This window comes from Seriola aureovittata, chromosome 5 (assembly GCF_021018895.1).
Source record: "Seriola aureovittata isolate HTS-2021-v1 ecotype China chromosome 5, ASM2101889v1, whole genome shotgun sequence".
In the NCBI taxonomy this organism is placed as follows: Eukaryota; Metazoa; Chordata; class Actinopteri; order Carangiformes; family Carangidae; genus Seriola; species Seriola aureovittata.
This window is the reverse complement of record NC_079368.1, coordinates 9378443-9406370: the sequence shown is the minus strand read 5'-3', so window position 1 is coordinate 9406370 and position 27928 is coordinate 9378443. Positions and strand designations below refer to the sequence as shown.

The 27928-nt window shown below is 42.0% G+C and overlaps 1 protein-coding gene across 1 annotated transcript; it reads left to right on the top strand.

The window, feature by feature from the left end:
- Positions 1–4: 4 nt before the first annotated feature.
- grk5l (G protein-coupled receptor kinase 5 like) lies at positions 5–26544 on the top strand. The gene is made up of 16 exons (XM_056377268.1): positions 5–484; positions 15298–15393; positions 15489–15601; positions 19963–20040; positions 20402–20499; positions 20678–20770; positions 22004–22067; positions 22182–22322; positions 22454–22644; positions 22776–22813; positions 22957–23046; positions 23140–23348; positions 23442–23579; positions 23807–23944; positions 24054–24185; positions 24282–26544. Exons 1-16 carry the CDS (start codon positions 433–435, stop codon positions 24363–24365), a joined length of 1755 nt encoding a protein of 584 aa, XP_056233243.1. The 5' UTR covers positions 5–432; the 3' UTR covers positions 24366–26544.
- Positions 26545–27928: the final 1384 nt, after the last annotated feature.

The window sequence follows — 27928 nt, the reverse complement described above, 5'->3', positions numbered from 1 at the left end:
GCGCTGATGTCCTCTCTGGTGCACTCAGCCAACCCCTGCTGTTGTAATGTAAAGCTGGTAGTATCCTGGTGTACCGCTGTAAAGAATCCGCTGAAAGGACCCGCTTTGAATACATCGGTGCCTCCAACTTAATTATTTCCTGCATCGGAGAGATTCCGCACCCACATTACGCATGGAATGGTTTTGGGGGGATTGGAGTAGAAATGCAGCGCCGCACTTCCAGCCCACAACAAGAACCATGCCCAGCTTACATTGCAAGCAAATCTATGACATCCTGTTTTATCCGTTATGACTTTGATATGAGTGAATTTTGCTCGGATACCGACGAGGAGTGAAGAAGACACACACAGCAGACAAGCTTAAGGACGCTGTTTACGCTGCAGACGCCTGTGTACCGAAAACCTCTGCATTTAGGATTTTTTTTTTTCTTTGATGGAGCTGGAGAACATAGTAGCCAACACTGTACTGCTAAAAGCGAGAGAGGGTAAGTTGACACATAAAGGAGCTAAGTGCAAATAGTAAATAGGCCTGGCCGTGTCACATTTTGCGCTCAGTATGCAGAAAAGGTGGGAATAATCGTAATGATGACGGCACTAGGTAGCCTGCGGACTGCACGGCTCACTACAGCAGGTAAATCCTACAGATGCAACAGAAGAAAAAAAAAAAGTCTTATGCCATATTACAGACAACATCAACACTTCACATTGAACACTGTTCGTTTGTGATCAGTTTTAACCTGAGATCGGTCTCGTGGATTATCTTATTCTCACAGATTTTGACAGCTCATATGCGTTTTCCCACATAGGAAAGGGGGGGAAATCTGCCTCCCACATCCGCTTTCGCTGTCTGTGCAAATGAATGCACTCTTTCGCAACATTATACATGCTGAGGCACACACACACACCGAAGCGGGGAATAACTAATTTCTAGAGAGGGAATAAATGAGTGCAGGCTGGCTGGCATTTGAACGGTGATCTGATGACGTGACTGGTGTTGAAATCTTTGTATGGGGCCTGCACAGAGAAAGACTCAGGTTATCCGTGTGTACGCGGGCAAATGTCCGAGAAGGCCAGCTCATGCAGTTTGACTACATGGTCTGATATAAGAAGGTATAAAGTGTCATTAATAGGTGTTTTTGAGTGGGTCGTGCAGAGGGCAGGAGGAAGGCCTGCAGGTAAACATCATGCGGTCTGACTCTATGATTGTTTCTCATGAATGGGCATCAGTCACTGCAGGTTACACAGGCACTTATATTCCAGTTTGAAGTATTGTCAGAAGTTTGCTAATGCGCTGTAAATGAAATGATAACTATCATATAAAGCAGAGCTGTCTCAGATGTGTTCCCTGGAAGTCATACAAGGGAATATTTCTGTAGCAAATTATCCAAGGGAAGTTGAATTATGACCAAGAAAATTCTGTCTTTTCTGTCTTAAACAGAGATAAATCCCAGTGATTTGAACAAATATGGAATAAAGTTTTTCCTGAATGTACTCTGGCCCTACTTAAAGTCTTCTGGAGATCCCCAAACTTGTTCTGGGAGCCAGCTTGTTAAAAAAAACAAAACAAAAACACACTCCAACATCATACTTCCTTGGAACTCTGTTCTGGGTACTTAAATCTCTTCTTCATAAATTCGTTAATCTTTTACGAGCAGCACTGTAAATGATAAGTGATTCAGTGTTGTAGCGTGTCAAACATGCACACTCTTTCAAGTGCATACACGAGTTTTGTTGCACGCAAGACCTTGTTTCATGTGGCAACAGTCCCTGTGGAGTTGAAGGGTGACGCAGGAGAAGTCTGCACGCCTCCTTCCATTTATCTCACAATGATGACATACGGACTCTACGGAGAGGGCAGAGGGAGTTTCATGGGAATTAATGGAATAATAAAGTGAAACAGGAAGCTGACACTCTGTCGAAATCCTGATGAGGGACGCATTCGCCTGAGCGTCAGACTGGACGTTTGTTTCATGGGAGCAGAGCACGACTGGGTCGGGTGAATTAAGCTTCATGAATTAATAAGAGCAGTTAATGACCCATGACAGATCTCGCTTGTCCCAGCTGCTCCATTGGTGCTCATCCAGTGCCGGCCCTGACTGTGTGTGGGAGAGAAAAAGGCCTTTTACAGTTTCACATTAAGGGATGAGATGGTTCTTTGAGTTAATAGCTGAGGCACGACTTTCTCACCAGCTTGATCAATGGCCCTACAAATGCAGCCATGCGAGACTTATTCAACAGTTGAGTAAAGATTTGTTGCAGTGTGCACACTGAAACATGTCACAGGTTGTTGTGAGCGTGTTACTGGCTGTGTCCTTTAACTGTCTGAATCATTAGAGGTTTTATCTTACACGGCCCAGTGCCAAAGGCTGTGCAGATCCCCGTGTGCCGATGGTACCTCCTCTGCTTCTAGTACAGTATACACCGAGGCTCACTTTAGGTCGCATACCAGCAACAGTGAGAGAATGTGAATGGAGCAAGTAAAGAGTTTTTATTCCTGTTTGTTAATGCGATTGCGTCTCCAGCCACAGCCCGACCGACAGACATGTATCCTCTGTCCCGGGGACGCATGACAGGAAGGCCCAGTTTACACTGCCTTGTCTATGCCAGCGTCCTCACACCTCCCAAATCAGTAAAGCAGTGTGAGCGGCAGCAAAGCTTAGAAATAAAAAGCTATTGATATCCCCACGGCAAAAACAGAAAAACTGGCCTTGAGCCAACCTTGTATCCTCTTTGGCTCTTCTGTGTCAGCAGTCACTGCTCTGACACAACTGGGCTGGGCTTTACTGCAAAGGTCCTGCAAACACTATTCATTGATTATGAGAACTTAGAGGCAGGAGGTTAAAGCCAACTGGAACTTTTGGATCAAAGAGGATTTATGATCAATATGCAGTATCATGATAATCACAGAGTGGAAATAAAGAACACAATTTGATTTCCATAGGAAAAAGAGGCAGCTCTGTCCATAAAGAACCATCTTGTGAGGTGACCGCTGTCTTACATAAAGCCAAATGGTATTATACACTATCAGTCAGATGCAGCCCATAAGCTATTTAATCAAATTGATCGTTATATAACAAACTGAGTGGGCCACTGCCATCCGAGCTCCATCTTCCTGTGGAGCTGCTCTCCGGTCTCTGTGGAAGATACTTTATGGATGATGAGTATGCAGTGAAATGAAACACCCCGGTCTCCAGCGTGGTCATCTGAGTATCATCTGACAGCTACAGTGCTGTTAACCATGTCAGAGCAGCAGGAAATGCTGATGTACTGATGTGAAAAGCTCTGCTGTCTGTGTGATCTCTGTCAGCCGAGGACACGGCGGGGTCACAGCAGATTAAGAAGAAGTTCTTCAGGCCTGACATGCCTCTTTGTTTCAGCGACAACTGTTTGGATGGGGCGTTTTAATCTTAGCTGACACGTTGGTAGACTAAGTGTGCAGGTTTAATACCAGGGTATACTGTAGATTTATGTGTGCGTTAGCAGATGAGGCGAGTGGGGGTGAATTCCTTTGTTTAAATGTAACCTGAAATCGGCCGTTCTGACGAGAGCAACATCAGTGCAGTAGACCCTGAGCTTATTGTGTGTGCGTGTGTGTGTGTGTGTGTGTGTGTGTGTGTGTGTATGTGTTTGTGTGTGCCTCTGCCTGCCTCCCCATTCACAACTCTTGCTGGCAGCAGTCGTAGATTCCAAGCCAGGCGAGCGAACGTCATCGGCTGTCGAAGTGAATGAGAGTAAGGGCGAAAAACTGCATTGCTGCATCCAGATGCCTTACTTGAATTGTGGTAACGGAGCCGGGGTATTTAGTTCGGGCTACTAGACTGAATTCCACTCCACTGCTTTCTGGCTTTCTCATTTGGACTGTCGTGTTTTTGGATGTTGTAGTTACATAAGACAAGATCAAGTAAAAATCACTACAAATTCAATGCAGAGACCTGCTTTATATAGTCGATACAGTACAGCAAAGCTGGTAGAACACATCTATCTTCATGGTAAAATGGCCTGAGTATTAGTTAACTTACATGTAACTAAGGTGAGACATGATGGGAACTATCGGCTTTTTACCCAGAAACAAAAGATTTAAATCCAGACTTGTTGAAAAGAATATTATGGAAGACTATTAAGGCCTTTTGGTCATGATTCGTTTATTTGTTTGTGGCCTATGGAGGAATCTCTTTAAAGAAGCTATCTTTAAATGTTGTTATTGCTATATAGCCAACAATAGCATTAACAGCAATTTACTTAGTTATCATTCTAACCAACTAGCTCCAGCCTGATTGGCCCGTCTTGTCACTTTATAACCTCTTGTATGAGAAATGCAACAAAAGCTCTTGGCAAGACTGGTAAGTAAATAGCTGTTAATACTAACGTTAGCTGCGTACCAACAGCAAAACTCGGAAACTGTTCCTTTAATGAATCAAGGACCTTATTTGACAGCTTATAAATATAAATGTATGCTTTTAAACGTATGATTTAGGTTAAGCAATTAGCTGACTGAAATAAAATGAATGTGCAACTATTAGGGATTCAGCTATCATGTTTTTTTTGCTGCTGATACCGATCATCTGTAAGTGATATCAGCTGATCCACGGCCAATACCAATCATTTATGGCATGCATTGCAGATGGTGTACGTTATATCTGTCTCATATACTTTATAAAAGTTCCACACGGCCCGAAATGTTGTTTTGTTTTGGTGGTCTGTTGCACGCTGGTGTATTGAGCATGGTGGGCGGCGGGCGTATACACCAGACAGCACACAGTGCTTCTCTCAGCCGCAGACACCAGAGTATTAACCACAGGTGATGGAGATTCGTGACTAGAAGCATTCATTCTGATCTACCAATATTTTTTTTTTAATCAAAATTGTCCGATAATGATCAGCAGCCGATATATCGGGGCATCTGAAAAAAGTTTTCAGTCTTTAGCTTCTCAAGTTTGTGACTTTACAGATGTTTCTCAGTTTTAAATCATTGTAAAGTGAGTGTCTTTGGGTTTAGAAGCAAGACATTTGAAGACGTCACCTTAACTAAATGATTAATTGAGAAAATAATCAGCAGATAAATCAATTTTAGCAGCAGTCGCAGTGTGATTACATCTCAAATAGTTGCTATTTGATGAGCTAATTTCATTAATATCTTGGAGATATCCGGCAGTAGTCCAGAATTATATGGCTTTTAATAACTGGACTACATTGTGTGCAAAAGCACAAATGGGAGAAAAGAAGGGTAAACCTTACACGATCAATACCTAACCATGGTGGTATCATTTGACATCTATTTGGGAATCCCACATTCAGATTGCAACAAGCCCTGATTGGATTGTGTTGTGTTAAAAACCAATCCTATCATCTTTTTCTGCCCCATTGAACTCTCAAGAGGATATTTTGATTAGCACAAACATCACCTACCAGCTGATTAGTCAAGAAGGTATGCATGAGACAACATAACATAAGATTACAAGCGTGAGGTATTTGTCTGTACAAGTGATTTGTGTAAGTTCTGAATGTACACAGTGTCTTCGAGCTCCTGGAGCAGAGGGGGGTGGGGGGTGGGGGTGGGTGGGGTGGTAGCGGTTGTGTTGCTTTCTCATGTGATGCCACAGCAAGTCTCGGCAAGCCGGGGGGAGCAGTTGTTGTTACAACTAACAGAATTTCAGCGAAATGAGCTGTGTAACCTGTTTGACAGTGCAACCTCGACCATCAAACACACAACACAGCCCTTTGTTGTTCTGTCTGATCCGCCTCCTGTCAGATAATAGTAATGTCAGTATGAATAATATACAGTAGACACTTTGTTGTCACACACAAACTGTCTCTCCCACTCCCACACAAACAAAAACACTTGCCTGGAGTGCTCCTCCCTCAGGACCCCTCTGAAAGGACGGAGCCATGACATAACGCCGTGGACTTTTATTGGGTAGAGAGCCTTAATGGAGGGGAGAGTAAAATACACAAGAGGGAAACCAGCCTGTCGTTTCCTCACTGACGGGAAAAAATGGGGAGAGTTAGAAAAGAACACTTCTGAAGAATGTCTGTTGCAAGTAGCTGCAGGGCTGTTCGTGACCCGTTCTTACGCATCTCATATTCATCACTTCTCTCAGAGGTGATTCACTTGGATTGTTAAAGCGATAGCTGTGTGTTTTTTAAATGTTTTCACGGCCGGCACACATGCTTCAGGAGCACTCGACCTGCAACATTAGACCCTCTAGACACTGTTTACTGGCTGTCAGGGTTACTTGAGATACTGTTAGTATTAGGTCAGTGACCCAAAAATAAAATTGCACCATCCACCACTTTGATCCAGACTGAAATGTTTCTTCAATACTGTGGGGTCCAAAAGTCTGACTTTCAAGAGTCTGACAAAGGACAGACTTTTAGACCCAACGGTATGTGTGAACTGCATTGCATTATGTTGACAGGTGTTCCTATTATTTTGTCCACCACCCAATCAAATCAGTGAGGGTAGGCTTAACAACGGACAAACCTCTTTGTATAATGCAGTGCACTTTAAAAGCACCACAAAGTGCAGCCTCCAAAATGATCACACAGTTGATACAGCACTTCTTTAACACAGTGTCAAAAACGGAACATTATGTGTTTGACTGCGTTAGTTTTAGCTAGGTGTTCCTAATAAACTGACAAGTCAGTGTGTATATAATACATGAACGCGTGAACAACTGTTCACATTTTGCACACTTTCTTGCGTTATGGATTTAATTGCCCATCAATCTACTCCGAATAACCCATAATGACAAAGTGAAGACACCTTTTTAGAACTCTTTGCAAATTTATTACAAATCAAAAATTGAAACCTGTCAGTATTTGGACTCTTCTGCTTTATAGAAGCCCCTTTGGCAGCAATTACAGCTTTGGATAAGTCTCTAAAAGGTTTGCACATCTGGATTTGGGCAGTTTCTCCCATTCTTCCTGGCAGATCCTCTGAGGCTCCGTCAGACTGGATGGGAACCGTCTGTGAACTGCCACCTTCAGGTCTTATATAGCTTCTTTTCTTTTAAATGATTTCTGACAATTTGCCTGTATTTGATAGTCTAGAAAGAGACAGGACACCAGGGCAGACATGCAAAGGTCCCTCGGCCTGGTATTGAGTACATTGCGATCATGTGGTTAAGCACCTTAACCATTAGGCTGCTGGATGCCCCCCTGCTGAGATATTTTCAGCACAGTTTTAGTTCAAACTGAATTAAAGTTTTCTGCATCAACAGTTAAGTCAGGGTTTTTTAATGTGAATACTTCAGAATTAAAGAGCAAGCTCTTGCTTCTTGGTTCACCATCTTCTACCAGCAGTTCTAAATGGACATACAAAGCAAAGAAGATGCAGAGATACCCATTTCTCCATCGACAATACGCCACAAGGCTCGCTGTGTTTTGAGTAGGAGTGTGACTCATTTTTTCTTGAGTGGAAAAATTCAGCTCTCTGGCTCTTACTATCTCTATTGTTATTGCTGCCTCTACCCACACATACAGTATACGTAACTCAGCTGGATGCAACAAGTTCACGCCTGTTCTCTGGGGGTTGTTGAGTGGAATTCTGGGAAATATAGGAGTTAATTATCTAAAGTAGAAGTAGACAAGGCGGGCAGGGGGAAAGTGGATGCAGAAAAATATGAATTTGAACAGCTCGTCATTTAAGTGCTCCAGGAATGCAATCCATTGTGCAGACAAACTGATATCTTTTTGTCCTCGTGTCAAACATACAGGTGATAACTTATGCAGGGTTTTATTGTGTCTCCATGTGCTTCCTGTGCTGCTGCCATATCAGTCTAATGGAGCATCCGATGAATATTTGATGTGCATTAATCAGGGAATGATCAATACTGTAACTGTTGAAGCTTCCTCCCTAATGTCTCCTGCTGTATGAGGAGCTTAATGCTGGCCGGTGCACTTTTTCATTTTGTGCACATCCCTGCAAACGTGCTGACGCACACACAGCAAGGTCAGACATTACAGAGATTGCAGTTACATGAGGCCATGTAATTTCTTTAAAGTTTAGACAACATCATTTGTTTCACCTTGTCCATGTTTTTAGGAGAACAAAATAGTCACAGTCAATGGAAAAATAAAGCAGTTTATGGCATCTAATCTTGTAAAATCATTATAAATCTCAAACTACCTTTCCTTTAGGATCGTCTGAGTTTTCATCAGTAGAGAAAAACAGAGAAACATAAACAGTTGAATGGGGTTAAAGCAGAAACGGCAGCTTTCTCTAAGCAGTTCAGCTCAGTAAAGACCAAAACACACTCTCCAGTACCTTTTTTTTATTTCGAGGGATGTTGCTATAACAGAGACAAAAGAACATGGAATGTCAACATAGGAGCAAGACGTGGAACAAACATCTTCATGAAGTGTGTGTGTGTGTGTGTGTGTTTGAGGACAAAAAGGAAATGAAGAACAAGCTTGAGAGGATAAAAACAGCTTGAGAAGGGCAATGTAATCACTTTAACCCTGTTTCCGGGATGGGTTTTTGTGTCGCTTGTGTGTGTCTGTGTGTGCGCGCGCGTACACACACAAACCCGTGTTCAATAATATCTATCCACATGCACCACGTTTTCCATCACTTTGATAAGTCTTGTTTTCACTGGAAGCACTTTCCTCCATGTTTGCTCACTTGTGATGTAACTGCCGGGTTTCACTCCGAGCGAGTAGAACTAAAGTCATCCCTCATGGAGATTTAAGATTACATCGCCATAATGTTCGCCCTATCAAAACATTTATGGAGGTGAACAAACACACTAACGCTGTGTCAGAGCGTAGGAGTGTCCTATTATGGCTAGTTTCATGTGGACTATGCTCTGTCCTCCTGGATCTTTATGGATGAGCAAACACCATGCATTACCCGGCATGCCCTGCACTGTGTGTGGTGCTTTGATCGGAAAGCCTGGTGGGTTATATAATTTCAGTCTATTGAATGTTTTTCCCCCTCCCTCACATTCCATATTTTAGATATTTATAGAACAGGAAACTTGTGGCACCTTGCTCTTCCCAGACAGGAAATGTACCCTGCCTTCTGCCGCTAATGTGAAATTTCAGCCCTTGCATGCAAGTTTTCACACCGACTGTCTTCCTGCACATTCACTTAGGAACATACACAGACACAGACACAGTCACTCCAGCGACAACTGTCACAGCTCACCAGCTCTGAGGTCACGGACCGGTTTGACCACCTCACTTTGTATTAACACACTGCTCTTGCCCTTGGGCCGGTTGCTATTTATAGCAGTAATGTTTACAAGGACACCGAGACTTGAAAACAGTCACATTTGATTTTATTTCTTTCTTTTTTCTTAAAGCTTTGTGCAAATGTAGCTGTGGGCAACACGCTGCACACTGAAAATATGTGTAAATCAACCTTTAAACACGTTTAGCTTTCATGCTAAATACAGCTGCATTGTTAAGGTCAAGTTAGATTCAGGTGTTATTGTCAGCTCCATACACAGCTGTATGCTAGCATCAATACTGCTGATAAGATCTCCCTTTTATTGTCTATGACTGATTTTGAGTTTATGACCCCTCATTAAGTGGTTTAACATGTGACCCCCGTAGTCGTCCAAAGAATAGTCGAGTGTTGCCAGATAAAAGGTGGACGTCACAGATGTTTGGTTTGAGCGTGTTAGCAGATGTTACGGCCAGATCGTCCCGCTATTATTGCGATAATGAGGACTACGTGGACAGAGAGGCTCGTTCAGGATGGTAATAAGGCGGCTGGACAGAGGGACCGACATGACATCATGGTGGAACAGGGCAACAAAGAGTGTCTTCCTGCTATAGTCCTCCTCTTCTGCTCAGGTCTGGGCAGCGTTTCCCCTGGCTTCCTGTGGCACACAGGCCACACATATAAACACAGTCGCTGCAGTTAAACTAAACCTGAGGGTATTTACCTTAACATGTCCTCCTTCCAATAACAAGTTATCCGCATGTAGAGATAAAGGTGGAGGACACTACTGCTAGTACACAAGGCCTCAAAAATTTCTATAGAGTGTTAAAAAGTGAACCTTGTGTTGGATTTGTTGCAGTGCTGTTGGCTGAAGCACATTAGCCTGTACTGGTATATCTAATAATCTGGTCAAATATATTGGTGTTTAGTTCATTCATCTTCCATCTTGCATTTCTACATCACCTGTATACAACCCACAAAAATCACAGTCTGAAAAAGTGACTGTTTGCAAGAGATGAATATCTAGTCCTATGTCTTCTAGATGTTTTTGTGATAAAGCAAAAGCGCGTGCTGCTAAGAATCTCACTGCAGGGCTCTGCAGGAAGAGGATGTTTTAGACAGTGCCAATGCAAACTTCTCTTCTTTGCTTGTTGTCTATTTACCACGCAAGTTTTGCATACATAAGAACACCAGTCTTTACATGCAGATTTCATGCAAATAAAGTCCAAGTATTGAACAGCTGGACATTGTGGGAGAGAAGGAAGAGGAAGACATTGAGAGAACAAAGGCGTTTGTTTGATAGTCTGTTTGCTGGTTGGCTTCACTGAGTTGGTACTTCGCTGACCACTGAGGCATGACTCAACCGCGAGGCCGACATTTAACAGATCAGACAAAGGAGGTGATGTGAGAATGAGCAAGAGTTGGATAATCAGAAAGAGATAGGATCAGTTGTTTGTAAACAGGGATGAAATTTTAGGTTCGGTGCAGGGAGGAGGTGAGAGCGAAGAGTCAAAGAAATCTAACAAAATCTTTCTCACTTTGTGCGCACAGTGTAGGTGTAAAGAATAGCACATATTCACAGCACTCCTCTCTGCCAGTGCTCTCACATCACATTCTGTTGCAGATGTTGATTCATATATGCCAGATGCACAGCGTGAGTCTCAGGATGTGGTTTCGGCTGATTGTCCACAGCAGATCTGGCTGCATGGAGTCAATATAAGTGGAGGTGTTTGATAACCTCAGAGACTGTGTGCATCTTTGTGTAGGGTATGTGAGTGAGTGAGAGAGAGAGAGAAAGAGAGAGAGAGAGCGAGAGAGAGAGAGAGAGAGAGAGAGCGAGCTACAAACTGGTTAATGGCCGGGATTCTTTTGTGTGTCAACACTTTATGAATATAACTTCACAGCTAAGCAGGGCTGTTTTTGAATGTGTGGATAGATGGGGCCTGCAGGACTGCCTGAGTCAGTTAAATTGAGCATGAGGACATTACTAGAGAGAGGTCACAGAGGAAACACTGTGTGCACACAAACACACACAGATGTTTGGGATGCCGGTAACCCCCTGGTGTCGCGCCAGACGGATGTCATTCCCTCTCTGACCTTATTTTTGCTTCACTTGACGTGCCTTCATGATGTCAGAGCTGCTAAGCAGAAACATAAATAAAGGGCGGCGACCACAGTACCCGCATGGAACAAATTAGACCGACAAGTTCCTGTGTGCAGCGTACCCACGGCGCAGTGCATATTTCTACTCATGTGTAAGTGACAGGCTCTGAGAAAGCGAAGACTGTTTAACAGAAAAAGAAATAGATGGGGGAGTGAGGACAAGAGGGTTTATGGACAACATTTACGAGCATATTCATACTTTTAATAGCCCAGTTTTGTTAAACAGGAACCCAGAGTTACTGATCTGGACATAAAACAAAACACGTCCAAGTGGAGCTTTTTTCCTGCTGCTTCATACCATGATTTTAAGATCACAGTGCTTCCTTTTATGTTGATATTTACAATCCTTCTGTAAACTTCCCCCCGAGACATAGTTTGTTACATCCCGCCAAAACATTTTCCCTTCAGAGAGCAGATATACAACAGCTGACGGCCACCAACAATGCAACACACATCTTGAACTCCTTTTGAAGTGATTCAGGGTTGTATTTTTATTTTTATTTTTTATTTTTTATTTTTTTAGGGCACAAACATTGGAGATGTCAAAAGCCACTGGGACCAGACAGGAAATTACTTGTTACATCCAGATGGTTGATTCCATTATGTGGAGATGGAGAATAGTTTATGCATAATATTTGCATGTATTTGTTTGTGAAAGCAGTTGGGTGTGTTTGTGTATGATGTTCAGGTCTGTGCACCCAACAGGCCTCTGCTGTTACTCTTATTCCTTCCTGGAATAAGTCCTAATGTAGTTTGTTATAGCTGGACAAATTAAATATGCTGACAGGGGATCTGGTAAGAGACTGGCGAGTGGTGTGGATGTTTTCATCTCCACTAACTTTCCCACACCCTAACACAGTGAAGGATGACATTTAAGATTTTAGCAGCCATGATGAATACACTACATTTGACAAATCGAAGCCCTGAACACCATCTTCACTTACTGTCAGGAACATCTGATCATCTGTAGAAGTGGTTCCCAGAAGGGGTTGGGATGAATAAAGGGATGAATAACAGGATAAAAAAAAAAACCTGTTTCTGCAACACAATAGTTTTATCACTCTAGTTTGCGCTAATCCTTTTTTGAATTGAATTACTGAATAATATTTATGACAAGTGTCCATAAATAGATATAAAGTGGTAAAAAAGCCAAATAGGAAGGGAACCACTGATCTATTGCGATGCTCTGTTCATATGCCCATAGAGCTGAACACTTGCAACCTCATCCAACCCTAAAACAAAAGGGAGTTGACGGGCCTGAAGCAGCAAATGAGGTCAGTCATCGGCTGGCAGCAACTTAGTTGTGATGATGTCAAAGTGATGATTTAAAAAAAGGACACAGGAGACAAAGAAAGAGCTGAAAGTGACGGCAGGAGACACGACTTATAAAAAGCAGGAAGGGGAAGATGAGGATTGGGGAGAAAATGAAAAATAAATAGGTTTAGAGGAATGAAAAGGAAAGCAAACAGGACACGGAGAGAAAAAGGAGCAACTACATTATTTGCGGTTGTCTCAGCATTGTGTAGAAGTTGAATGCCTGGGTGGAGTGCTGATGTTTGGTACAATTATTTGACATGGCGTTGACCCTTCACAGGAAATCTACGCCATTTGGTGGATGCTTTCATCCACAAACGCCTTACAGTAGCACAAGTGCATTCATTTTTAGCATGGTGGGCCCCGTGGGGAGTGACCTTCTCTGCTCACTGTACTGTTCTGCTTTTTGGCAGACATCATGTTTTTATTAAAAGAGATTAAAATATTGGACCACACAGCAACGCAGCAGAGCGCGCTGAGGTTTCCTTGTGGAGCATAACTTTACATATTAACTGTTTTCAGAGAACAACTAGTGCTTAAATAAGGAAGTGTGCCTGTTTATAGCTTGTTTGGTCTACAGTAATGTTGATGAGGAGCAGGTGCTGGGAGTTAATGATTCTCCTGAGGATATTTTGACTTCAGTTATTAATACATTCGTTTTGTCCGTGGTGATATCACTACCACTCTGTGTGTTTGAGCTGTGGTGACGAAGGGTCCTTTATCCAAAAAAAAAAACCCGAGCTGAAGTTATAGTAAGGGTTCCTTCAAGACTTTTTTGTGGAACATAAAAGTAGGGAATGGATTAAAAAGTGTGTTTGTCTGCTCTTACATAAGCTGCAATGTTTAGCATGCCTGGCTAAGTAGCTTAGCTTACTACCTATATATAAAGCCACAGAGCACTTAACTGCATTAACTACAATATAAGTTTACTCAGGTTATATTGTTAAAAAAGAAACCTTTGTGTGCGAGACCTTGAATGATATCAGAGATCATGCTAACGTTAGCAGCTCTGTCCTTTCTTTATTGGATTTGGGAAAGTTTAGACTCCAGCAACTCCAGCCAAACTCGTTATATAAATATGAATTTTCAATGGTGGCAATCGTCAGTTGTCTCAGGTTAATTAGGCTCTACTTTTAATTGGCCTTTCATAGAAGGAAGTTCCATATTGTGAATTTGACACATGAGGAAGGTCAATGACCAAAACAGTCTCTATAATGTCAGTCTTTAAAGTGCTGATAGTGTGCAGGAATTCAACTATTTCATTTGTGTTTACAGTATAAAGTGTTGTGCATCTGTCTGTCCATATATTTAGGCAAAACAAAAAAAAGACATAGATGCCAAATTGAAACAAAAAGAAGAACAAAGCTTCATTTAAGTTCAGGAGACATTTGTAGCACAGTGCACATAACTAAAATGGTTACAATGAAGTTCACCTGTGATGCAGTAGCTTCACTTTAACTGTTATTGACTTAACTGATATCATGATAATTAATAAACAAGGCCTGTATAATGTATTGACTAATTAAAGTCTAAATGTCATATAATATTACAAAGGCAGCACCCTGTGTTTAAGAATCATTTTGAGATAAGTTTCAAACAGCAGCGGGGGGAAGGATGAGGCAGTAATTCAGGAGGATTGATGGGGAAACTGCTAAAGCTTTCACTCAGAGGCTCCAGCATGACGTGGTGCTTCTCACATTCCTGGGTTATTACTTAAAGATGTCTGCTTGTCATTGCTTCTCCTGCTCTCATGCTCTCAATGTTGCCTCTCACATCAGGCGAGCCGCTCACAGCCAATTTCCACTGAACTGAGCGGTTAAAGGAAATCCCTGTCAGTTCATTAGAGCAGTCTTCGCATATTAAGAAAAAAATAAAAACTGAGACGAACATGACGCAGGGCGCAGCAAGCTGGAATGGATGGAAAACAGTGACATAACTTGTGTTTAATCCAATCAGTATTAGAGAGGAAAAGGCAGAGGGGATTTTAACATGGTTTAGATGGGAAATGTGGAGGTGGTCAAATGTGAAAGGCAAGTTTAAGACGGGATAAATTGGATTAATGGATAGCTGCACAGGAAGTTTGTTTTACAGATCTAAAGAGATGATCTGGATGTAAATGATTTTTGTTCATCATGGTGTTACGTTGCTGCAGGAAGCTGATGCATGATTATTCAGAGAGATGGAATCCAGTCTGGCAAAGTCCCGGATTCTGATGGGAACTGAGCCGGTCAGAATAGGCTTTCTGTCTGTGTGGACACACACACACACACACACACCCACACACACACTCACACACACACTCACACACACACACACACACACACACACACACACACACACACCCACACACACACTCACACACTAAACACACACTGTTCCACTTTCAGAAAAACTACCGAAGAAGAAAGTCAGTAGAGAGAGGAGAGATTTACGAAGGAAGTGAGACGTAATCTATGAATTATATATACACACTGAGACTATGATTTCATTCAGGGGAGAGGCCACACACAACCCCCCCACCCCCACCTTGTTTTCCCACCTCTTTTAGCCTATAGGCTTTGGTTTGCTCCTCACTAGTGAGAATAAACTGAAAGCTTTATGAAGCACTTTCATCACACCATTTTCACCTCTTGTTTTTCTTTGTTGCTACAGGTGGAGGAGGAAAGCGGAAAGGGAGGAGTAAAAAATGGAAGGAGATCCTTCGCTTCCCCCATATAAGCCAGTGCACTGAGCTCGGAAACAGCATCGGTATGTGTTTGTGTGTGCTCACCTGCATCTGAAGTGTGTATGTTTGTCCACTGGCTGTGTTTTAAAGCAGTTGTTCCCTTTTTCCCTTGTTGCAGAGAGGGACTATGTCTGCATCTGTGAGAAACAGCCCATTGGACGGCTTCTCTTCCGTCTTTACTGTGAGACCAGACCCAAACTGCAACGATGCATCCAGCTACTGGACGCAATGGTACACACATGCACGCACATCCACTGAGTGGGTGTCTTTTTACCAGAAGTTTGCCATTAGGAATCCCAGAGTATCCCCAAAGGCAACAATCAATCATCTTTTTCCCTTTAGTAATCACAAAGTATTTATGAACAGAGCTTTTAACTCTTAATTGACCAATCATTGCTTATTAACAAGGAACAGCAAGTTTGTTGGTTTTCAATAAGAGAGATACTTGATATTTCAAGCATGGTGGTAGTGCAATGTGTAAGGAATGGATTAAACAGTGAGTAATGGTCAAGCCATTACCTAAGTACATTATTTTGTGGTGTTACATTTGAAAAATAACATCCACCCAACCCGAGGAACATCAACCCTCTGGCTGCCAAAATGGTATTCGCCTATATCATAGTGTAGATAAGTAACAGTGGCTCTGCCCTACTTCTTATTTGGTTTGGGGAAGTTTAGACTTCCACTCCAGTAAAACCTGCATCAGACAGTGCTACATTTGCCAAAGTAACACAATCTAATATGTTAGTGTTACCGTTACCATTTGGCAAAGTCCTCGGTAATCCTCATCATCAAATAAAGTGAAGTATGCTTCACTGTCCTCTACGATATTATTATCAACTCTATCGTGTTGAAGCATACTGCTTGAAATTACAAACACCAAAGCATAAGTCCAAAGCATTAGTCTTCTACATGGATTATCAGCATGTGATGTTGACCTTCTGTCTGGGACATGTAGCATTAGCCTGAGTTTGTTTTAGTTTTTTTGAATTATACAAACGTATATAGTCACCATGTGTTATTTCACATGATCATCATCCTAATGTGAATCATCTGGTAACATTAAAAAAGTTTTTCACCCAACTCGCAAAAGTTAGTGTTAATGTTAGCTTATGCTAGCTAGCTTCATCGGATGAAATATCGACTTGTAACTTTGTCCGATAAAATCCACAGCCGTCGGATAGAAATGGGAAGCCTGCTGCTTTTGTGTGAAATTAAAGACCCATTGTTTCAAAAAATGACTGTGAATTTTGAGCGGTAAATCTGTCATTATTGTAAAGTGCATAGGTACCATCATACGATGGAGACCCTGACAGGCGTAGCAGTAGTAACTAACGGGGAGGGGATCAGCGAATCTCCTATGTTCCCAGGTGTGGCAATGTTAAGAGTAGCGCAAAAAAAAAAAAAACTTTTTCCAGGATATATGCAGGTCTCGAAAACACACAGAGCCATCCACTTTTTCAGTGCACTCACTTTGATTACAACTTAGCCTGAAAGTATGCTGGCGCTGGGTCATGCAGCCAGAGGAGACAATTAAACTGAGTAGTGATTATTCAACCACCCAGATCCCCCCCCCCCCCCCCCTCCACCCAGCTTGCTGCCCTGACCCCCCTTTCCGCCCTCCAATCTCACTCTCTGTGCGTCTAGACGGAATACCTCGCACATGACACATTTAAGTCTTTATCTATGCCCAGAATATCTTTGCGAGCATGCGACAGGGCAGAAAGGACAGCATTGTTTCCCACACTACCACCATCCAATCCCAGCACCCACCCAATCCCAATCCCCCTGACCCCCCTCTACCCCCCCCACCCACCCACACACACAGACTCACACACAAACACACACTCACAGATCCCCATCCCTCCCTTCCTCTGCCCCCCTTCGACCACCCATCCATAAAAGTGACCATCACCCAGGACGAGGGGGAAACCACTCACAGGCGCTCATCCCAAACACATGTTGGAGCTAATTCTGCAGACCATGTGACGAAATCTGAGTCCGCTCTCAGTGTCGAGCATTATACTCACCACTTTACTGACAATAAACCAGGCCTGAGGGTGATTACAACCAGGCAGGTGCTTGTATTTCAAGTGATTAAATAACATGCGAGCCCTGTGCAGTTATGAGGTTTACTAGAAACAGTTTTATTATGTAACCTAGTCACCATACTTTAAAGAAAGTAAGTAAACTAGTTTGTGGCCTCTTAGTTTGTTGATCCAATCAGAAAAATTTTTGAGCTATACAAGAAAAATTTGGGTTGTTTTTCTAAAGAAAACGAAACAAAGCAGAGGTAGCCATGAGAAAGCATGGACACGAACATTCAGGAGGAAGAGGGAGATTATGTGAGTGTTGTGGGGACCTAAATCTGTTTACACAGTCACATTATGGGGACTTATGTTCCGTTTGGGGACAAAAAGCAGGTCCCCATAATGTGAGTCATGCCAGTTTAAGATGAAGACATGGTTTAAGGTTAGGGTCAGGCAAATAGTAGTCACGGTTAAGTTTAGACTAAGTCTCCAGGAAATGAATGTAAGTCAATGTACTGTCCTCTGAAGTCATGGAGACACAACTTTGTGTGTGTGTGTGTGTGTGTGTGTGTGTGTGTGTGTGTGTGTGTGTGTGTGTGTGAGTTTCGGTGTGTGCAGCAGAAGAAGGAATGTGCTTGGGGGTTCCAGTGTTTCCTCTTACATCACGAGAAGGTGTGCGCGCGCGTGTGTGTGTGTGTGTGTGTGTGTGTGTGTGTGTGTGTGTGTGTGTGTGTGTGTGTGTGTGTGTACGTGCGTGCGTGCGTGCGTGTGTGTGTGCAATTTTATGTCTGCTTTTGTGTGTTGGATCCCCTCTGCTTCCAAAAGGCTAAAGGGGCGTCTTCTTTTCCCTTTGGCTGACCCCCCCCCAACTGACAGAGGGTGGGAGTCAGACAGCTCATTTACACTCTGTGTGTATGTGTCTATGTGTGTGTGTGATGTCTCTAGAGCCTCTGATAATAAAGCCTGGGTAAATCAACACTTGGCAGCAATTACAATTTACCTTTTGCCCCCCCCCCTCTCTCTCAGTCATACTCTTGTATATATTTACTTTTGCATATACATCATGTTTGTATTGCCGGACTTCTTTGTGCTTTGTTCAGAAGTGTCAGTGACGCTGTGGCTTTTTAAAGCCTGTTTTCCTTAAGCCTCAGGCTTATGTGTGTATGTACTGTATATATACGTGTGTGTGTGTGTGTGTGTGTGTGTGTGTGTGTGTGTGTGTGTGTGTGTGTTTTGTAGTGGAAAGACGGTGACACTAGTGTGACACACTGTGACACTCCAGGACCTCAAGGAATCCCGCCGTGTTTACTGTGTGGTTGCCAGGCAACACAAGACCCTGTTGGAAAAAAAACACCGATAGAAGGAGTCGGGTCAGCGTGCAGCATGGGAGCCATGTTGCTTCCTCCCTTTTTGAGAAGTTAAAAGTGCTGGCTACCAAATGCATCAGAGTGGTTTTTACGTTGTTGCCTCTGCGAGTCCAACAAGTCCAGCGTGTAATGGCCAAACCTGTTTGTGTCAACAGCTACGTATGTTCAGACACGGGGGCCAAGAGCAGCATATGTTTATCTGAGATTGACAGCGACACACACAGAGTGAGAGGTGTGTGTCTGAAGTGGCCTCATCGCCACTAAGCAGCAGCTTTTCTATCATAAAAATAAAACAACCAATTTTTCATTGAGAAGAATTTGATCCAAATTTGGCTTTTTATTTTTTTCACAGCTGGAAAGTAGAGAGAGGGGGGAAGTTTAGTGTCTGGTTTTAGTCCTGAGACCTGATCCTAAATCATCATCATCAGTGTAATTGATTGCCCCTCTCTTTTGAGCTCTATATATTTAGTTGACTCTGCTTGGCTTTTTATTTGTGGAACTTGGGAGAAGAGACAAAGTTTTTGTTTGTTATTTTATGTTACGTAAATTATGTTTTTCCTAATTCCTAATTGTACTACTGCAGAAGTAGATTTGGAGTCTTATAAGTCCATCTGGACTTATCACTTATCACAAACTAAGAAGTCTCTCATTGTAAAGGATTTATAAGTTGTAAAAATCAATTTTACTGTTATTTCTCTTTATCACTGATAAAGGTGAACTGCAAAGTAATCTGCAGTTACAAATCGTATTGAAGTCATTAGTGTACGCTGATGCTAGTTAATTAGTCTCCAATAAGGAACAAGTTTTTAAAAAAAATTGTAAATAAATAAATCTTGGTCTGGATGCACTGAAGCTCCTTTCCAGAAGTTCAGAAACAGTCTATTGTTTGATCTTGAATTCCTGATGAATTAAAGAGATAAAAAAAGTGTTGTGGTGGATAAACGCCAGTTGATTTTATTAATGTCTGATCTATAAAACAAAACCAATAATGCCCTTAGTTACAACTTATAAAAATGTTATTAAAGGTTATTCATTAGAAAGTGTCAACACATGTACATACTGTAACTACCAGTACAATACGTGCGGCTCTTAAGGCATAAAATAAATCCATTACTTTCATTACATCTGTTCAAATTAACGAGACTGTATAATAGGAAGGACATTGTCAGTGACTCTGAGTTATTTTGTTATTTAGGAAGACTATGAGGTGACACCTGATGAAAAAAGAAAAAGCAGAGGAGACCAGATCATCAAGACTTTTCTCTCAAAACAAGTAAGTTTCTTTATCTGATACATTTACAAACCTCTGAACCTCCTGTATCTCACATTTTGTAGTAAAAGTGTATTTAGTGACCTTTCACAGTGATTAATGTTAAAACCTATGGACAGCAGACAATAATGTTGCATTACAAGGGTTCTCATAAGGGTGTAGTAATTCAATGAACACATTAAATGTTCAAAAATAACAATGTAATCTTTGCACAAAGCATTTGTACATAATGTACTGTTACTGCTCTGTGCTCTCTGAGTTATGTATGTTTCTCCCTAGTTTGATTGGTGTGTGTAATAAAAGGTAATGTATTTGTCCATGTGTGCGTGTATGTCACTGTGTGTGTTTACATGTGTTGATGTAGTCACCTCAGCGTGTAGACATAGCAGAGGTTTTTGCAGACCAGTGCAGAGAGAACCTCGAGCTCAGTCCATGTAAGGAGATCTTCAGCAACTGCCGCAAGTGAGTTGCCGCTGTCTTTATTCCCTCTCACCTGTCTGCTGAACTCTCACCTGTTTCCCCTCTGCCTTTCTTACCTCATGTTATATATATAACAAACAGATGAATTGGATCTGAGCTTGCATCTCATTCTCAGTTGTAACTGTGTTGTCTGAGCCTGCGGTGTTGTGTGTCTGACCAGGGCCGTTCATGACTACCTGAGTGGAGCTCCGTTCGAGGACTACCAGAACTCCATGTACTTTGACCGGTTCCTGCAGTGGAAGATGCTGGAGAGGTTGTTTGGAACTTTTTGTCTTTTTTTTCTAACATTAATTTCATAGCCATGTATTCAACGTATCCAAATGCTGAAAGCACAGAGATGTCTTTTTACGGTTTAATTTATTTATACTTCACATACTCTGATTGGTTCTAACTTCAGTCACTACATTCAAGTCTAAATACTCAACACCAATCATCTCAAGTGCAATTTGTTGAGCCCAAATCAGTCTCATGTACAAATGGAGTATAATATGATTTCTCTGTCCAGTGCTGGAATAAGTATAAGGTAAAAGTAGGAATACAAGTGTAAAAAAAAAAAAATTAGGACAAGAATGATATCTCAGATTCTAAATCTTACCAAGTATAAGTAGTAGTATAAGTATTAAAATCAAAAGTAAAAGTCCTCAGAAATTACTCCTTTTAAATGTTATGCTGTTATATGTAATATTATTTATTATTACAGGTGCATTTACTGTCGCAGTTACTGTCTAAGTAGCATTTTAATGTTGCGGCTGCTGCAGTTGAAACTAATTTTAACTACTTTTTTTTATTGTCGGGCAGTTCAACCTGTTACACTGTGTTTTATGTACTGGTCATATATTTTGTTTGTAAAAATAATAATGTGCAAAATGACTAGTAACTCTAGCTGTCAGAGAAATGTAGTGGAGAAAAAAAAGTACAATATTTACATAATTGAGCTGAAGTATAAAGTAGCATACTCAACTGAAGTACACGTACCTGAATAGTGCAGCACTTCAGTACATGTACTCAGTTACATTCAAGAATAACATTTCTAATACAATTATCAATCAATATTTAATCTTAGAAACAACAAACCCAAGAGCCGTCTAAAAGCATAAAAATAACTAAAACCATTCTGCTCTGTGAAGCACAGATAACTCAACATTGTCCAACATTGTTGACATAAAAACATATATTAACACTTGTAATAAATGTTGGAATAATTCACTCGTTCACTTCAGAGACTCTTCAGAGGAGTGTGATCCCTCCAGACGGGAAAATATTTAGTGCAAAGTGTATGTCAAAGGCAGTTAGAAGCAAACAGCCGGCTTTCAGAGCTGCCTTGATTGTATCCATGTCTGGAAAGTGAAATTGCGTCCAAGATGCCCCACCCTCTATTCAGGAAGCAGACTCAGGATGGTATTAAGTTCCGCAGATAATATCTCTGTCCTAATCGATAATATATGAGCGTCTATTAATGGATTTCCCTGTGTCTGTGTTCTGTCAGGCAACCAATCACTAAAGACACGTTCAGGCAGTACCGAGTGCTGGGGAAGGGGGGATTTGGAGAGGTAGGAGATACAGTTTATGGTGAAAGTGATACACATTGATGATGATGACGATGATGCTTAATATATTTTGATTTGAACGAACAGTAATATTCGAGATTTGGTTTTTCTTCCCAGGTGTGTGCCTGCCAGGTCAGAGCAACGGGGAAGATGTACGCCTGCAAGAAGCTGGAGAAGAAGAGGATAAAGAAGAGGAAAGGAGAGTCGATGGCACTCAACGAGAAGCAGATTTTAGAGAAAGTCAACAGTAGATTTGTTGTGAGTCAACATAAAAGACGAGTATTTGCGGCACAGTACGCTCGGATTATCTTGCAGTTGCTTCTGTTTTGTTGTCTGTTCCCTTGTCTGGCCACTTTTATACCATTTAACACGTCGCTCTCGTCCTCTAGGTGAGCTTAGCGTACGCATATGAGACCAAAGACGCTCTGTGTCTGGTGCTGACCATCATGAACGGTGGAGACCTGAAGTTTCACATCTACAACATGGGCACGCCGGGCTTTGATAAAGACAGGGTCCAGTTTTACGCTGCTCAAATCTGCTGTGGGCTCGAGCATCTCCACAGGGAATGTATCGTCTACAGGTAGCGCCGTAGTTATTACACAGTCTTAAGTACATGATCAAGAACATTTTTTCTTGAATTGCATTTGTGTGAGAATTGATACTGTTCTCAGACAAATTGCTTAACGCACTCACATGCTTTGTTGATCCTAGGGATCTGAAACCAGAGAATATCCTGTTAGATGACAATGGTGAGTTTTGGAAGCTTAGATTTGTGGTTACAGCATTTTTTTGTTTCGATGCTGATACACAATTTCAAACTACAGTAACACTTCATAAACTGCTGAACTTTGTATAAATTCAATGTATCATACTCATCACTGTTTTGCTGCAGGACACATCCGTATTTCTGACCTGGGGCTGGCCATCAAAGTGCCTGAAGGAGAGCACATCAGAGGCAGGGTGGGAACTGTGGGTTACATGGGTAAGAAACACTGCAGTCAACATTTCCATGAGTAAACTTACCTGAGTGATTACAAGTTCTTAACCATAACAAACTGCTTCCCTTTCTCTCTAGCTCCGGAGGTGATAAACAATGAAAAGTACGGCATGAGTCCTGATTGGTGGGGGCTGGGCTGTCTTGTTTATGAGATGACCGCCGGACGATCGCCTTTCCGCGCCCGCAAAGAGCGGGTGAAACGGGAGGAGGTGGAGAGGAGGGTGCAGGAGGAAGAGGAGGAGTACAACGACAAGTTTACAGAGGACACTAAGGCCATCTGTAGAATGGTGAGGCTTGATTCGATGGGAAGATGTTTGTATGGAGGAAATGGATGAATGATATAACAGTTTCATGATTCATCTTTGCTTCTACTCACCCAGCTGCTGACCAAAGACCCTAAGCAGAGGCTGGGGTGCCAGGCGGACGGAGCAGCGGGTGTCAAGGCCCACTCGTTCTTCAAAAACATCAACTTCAAGAGGCTGGAGGCTGGGATAGTGGAGCCTCCCTTTGTGCCTGATGTGAGCGGTTCATATTACTGTACACCCTGCATGTTTCAGTCAGTCCCACTGCTAAAGTCTAGTGTGAAACTCTCAGTAAGGACGTTTACGCTAACCAAAATAATCCAAAATGGCCACTGCAAGAAGTAAACAGCAAGTTCCATGATTAGAAATTATCTATTTAGATAAACTTGTCTCCTGTTTTTCTTCCCAACCCCTTCTTTTCCTTGGTCATTGCCCTCTCCCAGCCTCGAGCAGTGTACTGTAAGGATGTGTTGGACATAGAGCAGTTCTCCACAGTCAAGGGAGTAAATTTGGACCAAACTGACAATGACTTCTACTCCAAATTTGCTACAGGCAGCGTTTCCATCCCATGGCAGAATGAGGTAAGTGTGTGCACTTAATATGACATGTTTAAATGCTCAGTGCAGATTGTATAACTGCTGGAAGAACTCACTTACCAAAGTTCACCAAATTTCCTCTCCTCTCCTCTAGATGATAGAAACTGAATGTTTCAGAGATTTGAATGTGTTTGGGCCTCAAGGGACCAGACCTCCAGATCTGGACTGGAATCAGCCACCAGAGCCGCCCAGACGCAGCCTGCTGGACAGGATCTTCAGGAGGCATGTAAGTGAACGCACACAGGCGTATCATAAACTTGCGCACATTCATACAAATTAACCCACACAAAACTCTCCCTCTCTTGCTTTTCCTCTGCTGCAGCACCAAGACGTGTCTATTTCCCACAGCCGTGTGCAGTCTTCCAGTGTAAACTCTGTGGACTCCATGTCCAACTCTGCCCCCTAGTGGCGCATCGACAGTGTGGGAGCCACACACACAGACACACAAAGGGAAGGAGCTCTGAGGGGCTTCCCCGCTGCTGATTGGCCCACAGGCGGGGGCCTGAGCAGCAGCCGGAGACAGCCTGTCTAAAAGCCTAAATGGTCAGCCCATGGGGGGTGGGTGGGTGGGTGGGGGGGGGTGACCAGGCCCTGAGACCCTGGGCATTTGTAGTGGGATGGTCAATGTTGCGGAGGCGTTTGGAAATATTCGGACAAACCTAACTCACCCTCAGGATTGTTGGACTATAGAACAGAGCCACTGATGTTGATGAAAACAGAAAAAAATAGAAAACAAGCTAATATTCAGGGGATCCACTGTATAATAAAGACCACCACAGGGAATAGAAGATGGGGTCTTAGTGAATTTTCTTTTTTTTGTTTTTCCAGAAACTGAATTTCTTTTTCACTCGCTTTAGGTCCTTTACTTTCTGGCCTGTTATCTTGCACCAGTATCTCTTCATCTAATTACAGCCCTCCGAGCGTCACCATCTGTACAACTCATACTCACTAACTTATTCTTTCTCTGTATTTCCACCTCCCATACCTCAGATCACTCCTTAAACATTCAGAACACATCACCTCAACAACCTCAACACATAATGTACATTGCCTTGCGTACACTCAGGCCAAAGATTACAGTTTAGTTTTGTGATACTGTTGTCATGTCGATTTCCTGGTTTTTGAAGGTTTTTAGCCGTCGTTTAGAACCACAGGAGGATCAGAATGTGTGATCCGTTTTCTACACTTTCTCTAAATATGAGCCTGCAGACATATCATATTGCTTAAAGCACACATACAGTACATACATACGCAGTCAGATAGACGCACACACACACACGCACACACACACATACACGCACACACGCACACACAGACTGAATTGTGAGAATCGTGTTGTGTTTTCATTGCATGGACAAGTGTAAGTATGGACAGCTGTATCCCTTTCGCTTTTGCATACCTCATTCCACTGATGTTAGCATCGTATACACACAGACGTCTCCCTTGGTTTACAGTGTCACTTTATATTTGACATTATGTGGAGTTTGAAAAACGAATTAATATGCTGTACAGAAACAAAAATATCTGCTTTTTTTTCTTTTTTTTTTTTTTGCTCAATTTTCTGCACAGTCCCCGTTGAGTGGAGAGCAACACATGCACTCAGCCTGACTTACAATTTGCACAATTTAAAACAATGTCATGCTGTTTTGTCACCAAATGAAAAATGTTTTTACCTCTGATCATTAAGGCACATTATTGTATTGATATTCTTCACACAGGCCGGTTATTTTCAACATCCGAAACTAAAGTGTTCTTGCTCTCCCTTTGCCTTTTTTTTCCATTTAAAAGTTATTGCTGCATAGCCGCTGTTGTCACGTGTACAGGTTTTTTATATTTTTGCCCCCTTACACTTGATCTTAACGTACTCTTCAAAATGCCTCACAAATCTAAAGGGTCTTCCTCTTGTGTTGTGTTCAACCATATTCAAAGATACAGGGTATCAACGGCTGCGTGGAACGTTTTATCCTATCTGAATTGTATTTAATCGGTCCAGTTCATTCATGTCAGAGCAGATGAGGAGGGGAGGAAGACACCAGAGGATCCTGCAAACACCACCGCAAAGAAGTGGCCTTCTCGCAGCAGCACAGCCATTTGAAAGGGAGGAAGAGCGCGGCCTCTTCTGCTTGTTTTAAGAATGTGGTATTTTCTGTATTTGAGATAGTGAAAGATGGTCCAGTAATTTTAATCATCCTTACAATCTCATGCAAGCCTGTTTTTTTTTTTTTTTTTTTTCTGTGTACTTGATATGGGAAAAAAAAAAAAAAATCTGAATCAGACTGAAGTGCCTCCTTGTTAGCATGATCTCCCAGACAATGCCCACACAGACATCAGCACTTTGTTTATTCTCTGACTGTCATGCTCTGTTTGTTTCACCGGGGAACGCGTCAACACAAACACACACAGACTCACACAGTTTGCTGGAAGTGAGGGGAAGGAGGGGTGGAGAAGGGTGCAGGGAGGAGGGATGGGATGAATGAGGGAGTTTTCTTTCTTATTGTGATGTACAGCAAAGTGCTGAGTGCATGTGAAAGCCAAACCCACTGTGTCCTTCTAGTCCTAATAAACTCTGTGCTATAGTTTGAGTACTCCACAGTTCGTCTGTCTCTTCTTTTTCCCCCCGTCTCCTCGGTCCATGTGACCGCAGGACACTTCCTCCTTCATAGGCAAATACATCTTATTGATTCGAGATATTATGTTCCTACTCACAATTTTATTATAGTTCCTCGTGTACATGGAACAGTAGACGCAAAGCTTTTATCTTTATAGGAATACAATAATGCTATAATCTAGTTTTGCAGTGGTATTGTCATACTGTAATAACATGGCCATTTAACTTTTCTTAAACATTATGTAATTTTCTTCATAATGAGACCATTTAGATGCAGACACCCAGTGTTAAATTATCATTGTCATTGTTATTATTAGTATTAGTATTAGTATTAGTATTAGTAGTAGTAGTATTTTACTGTGACTTTTCAGGGAAAACCATTCCACTTTTATCATAACCATGTTCTCCTACAGCCAAATACATGTGAGCTTTGAATCTATAACTATGGTCCTAAGTAAAGATGTGTTCCTTTGAACCTTTGAAGAGATCCCGTATGCGATTCGAGTGTAAGGGATGTGGTACGAAGTCCACAGTGTGAACCGTGTAAAAAAAAAAACTCACCCAAAGCTGACATGAGGCCTCAGCAGTCAGTTAGTCAGTTAGTCAGTTAGAGAAATCTTTCACAGTTACACTGTTTTTAGTACCAAATTCTCTCTTTGCCGTTACCATCCCTCCACCACAGCTCGATAAAGGCAATTTTACACTAGAAACACTTTAACTGTTTATATATAGTTTGTTTCAGCTGAAGTTCACAATGTACAGAGAGAGGACTGTGGGTCTTGTCCCCTCATCTCTTTCATTGAAATGTTTTGTTTGTTTTTGGTCACTAACGACAGGAGGAACAATTACAGCAATGAAAAGCTGTTTCATCGTACATGTGGGCGTGACAAAATGGTTTTAAGACTAACTTTTAAAGGTGTTAATCCATCCTACTATGAGAGTCCCTCACTGGTAAATCTATTAACTGAATAACTGAACATGTAGTCCAAGAAAATGATATTTTCATTACTTCATTAACCATGGAATTTGTAGTATATTAGACACCCTTTGTGCAACCCCATGACATTGCTAAGGAATGCCCTCACTGCCTGACTCAGATGGAATCATGGGAAAAAAAACAGAGGCACCATAACAGGGAAATATTTGCAAAGGAGATATACACACAAACATTTGTCCTGAAGGCTTCTCAGTACTGAATAAACCTTTATTTAAATGCAATGCATTTGTCATAAAGCTACTGTGTCCCAGTGTGATCATCAACTCTAACAGGTTGGTAAGACTATAATATACATCAACATTCATGACAAAGTAACGCTGACTTTGTCTGGCCATGGACATAACCTTCTTCGGGTTCTTAAACC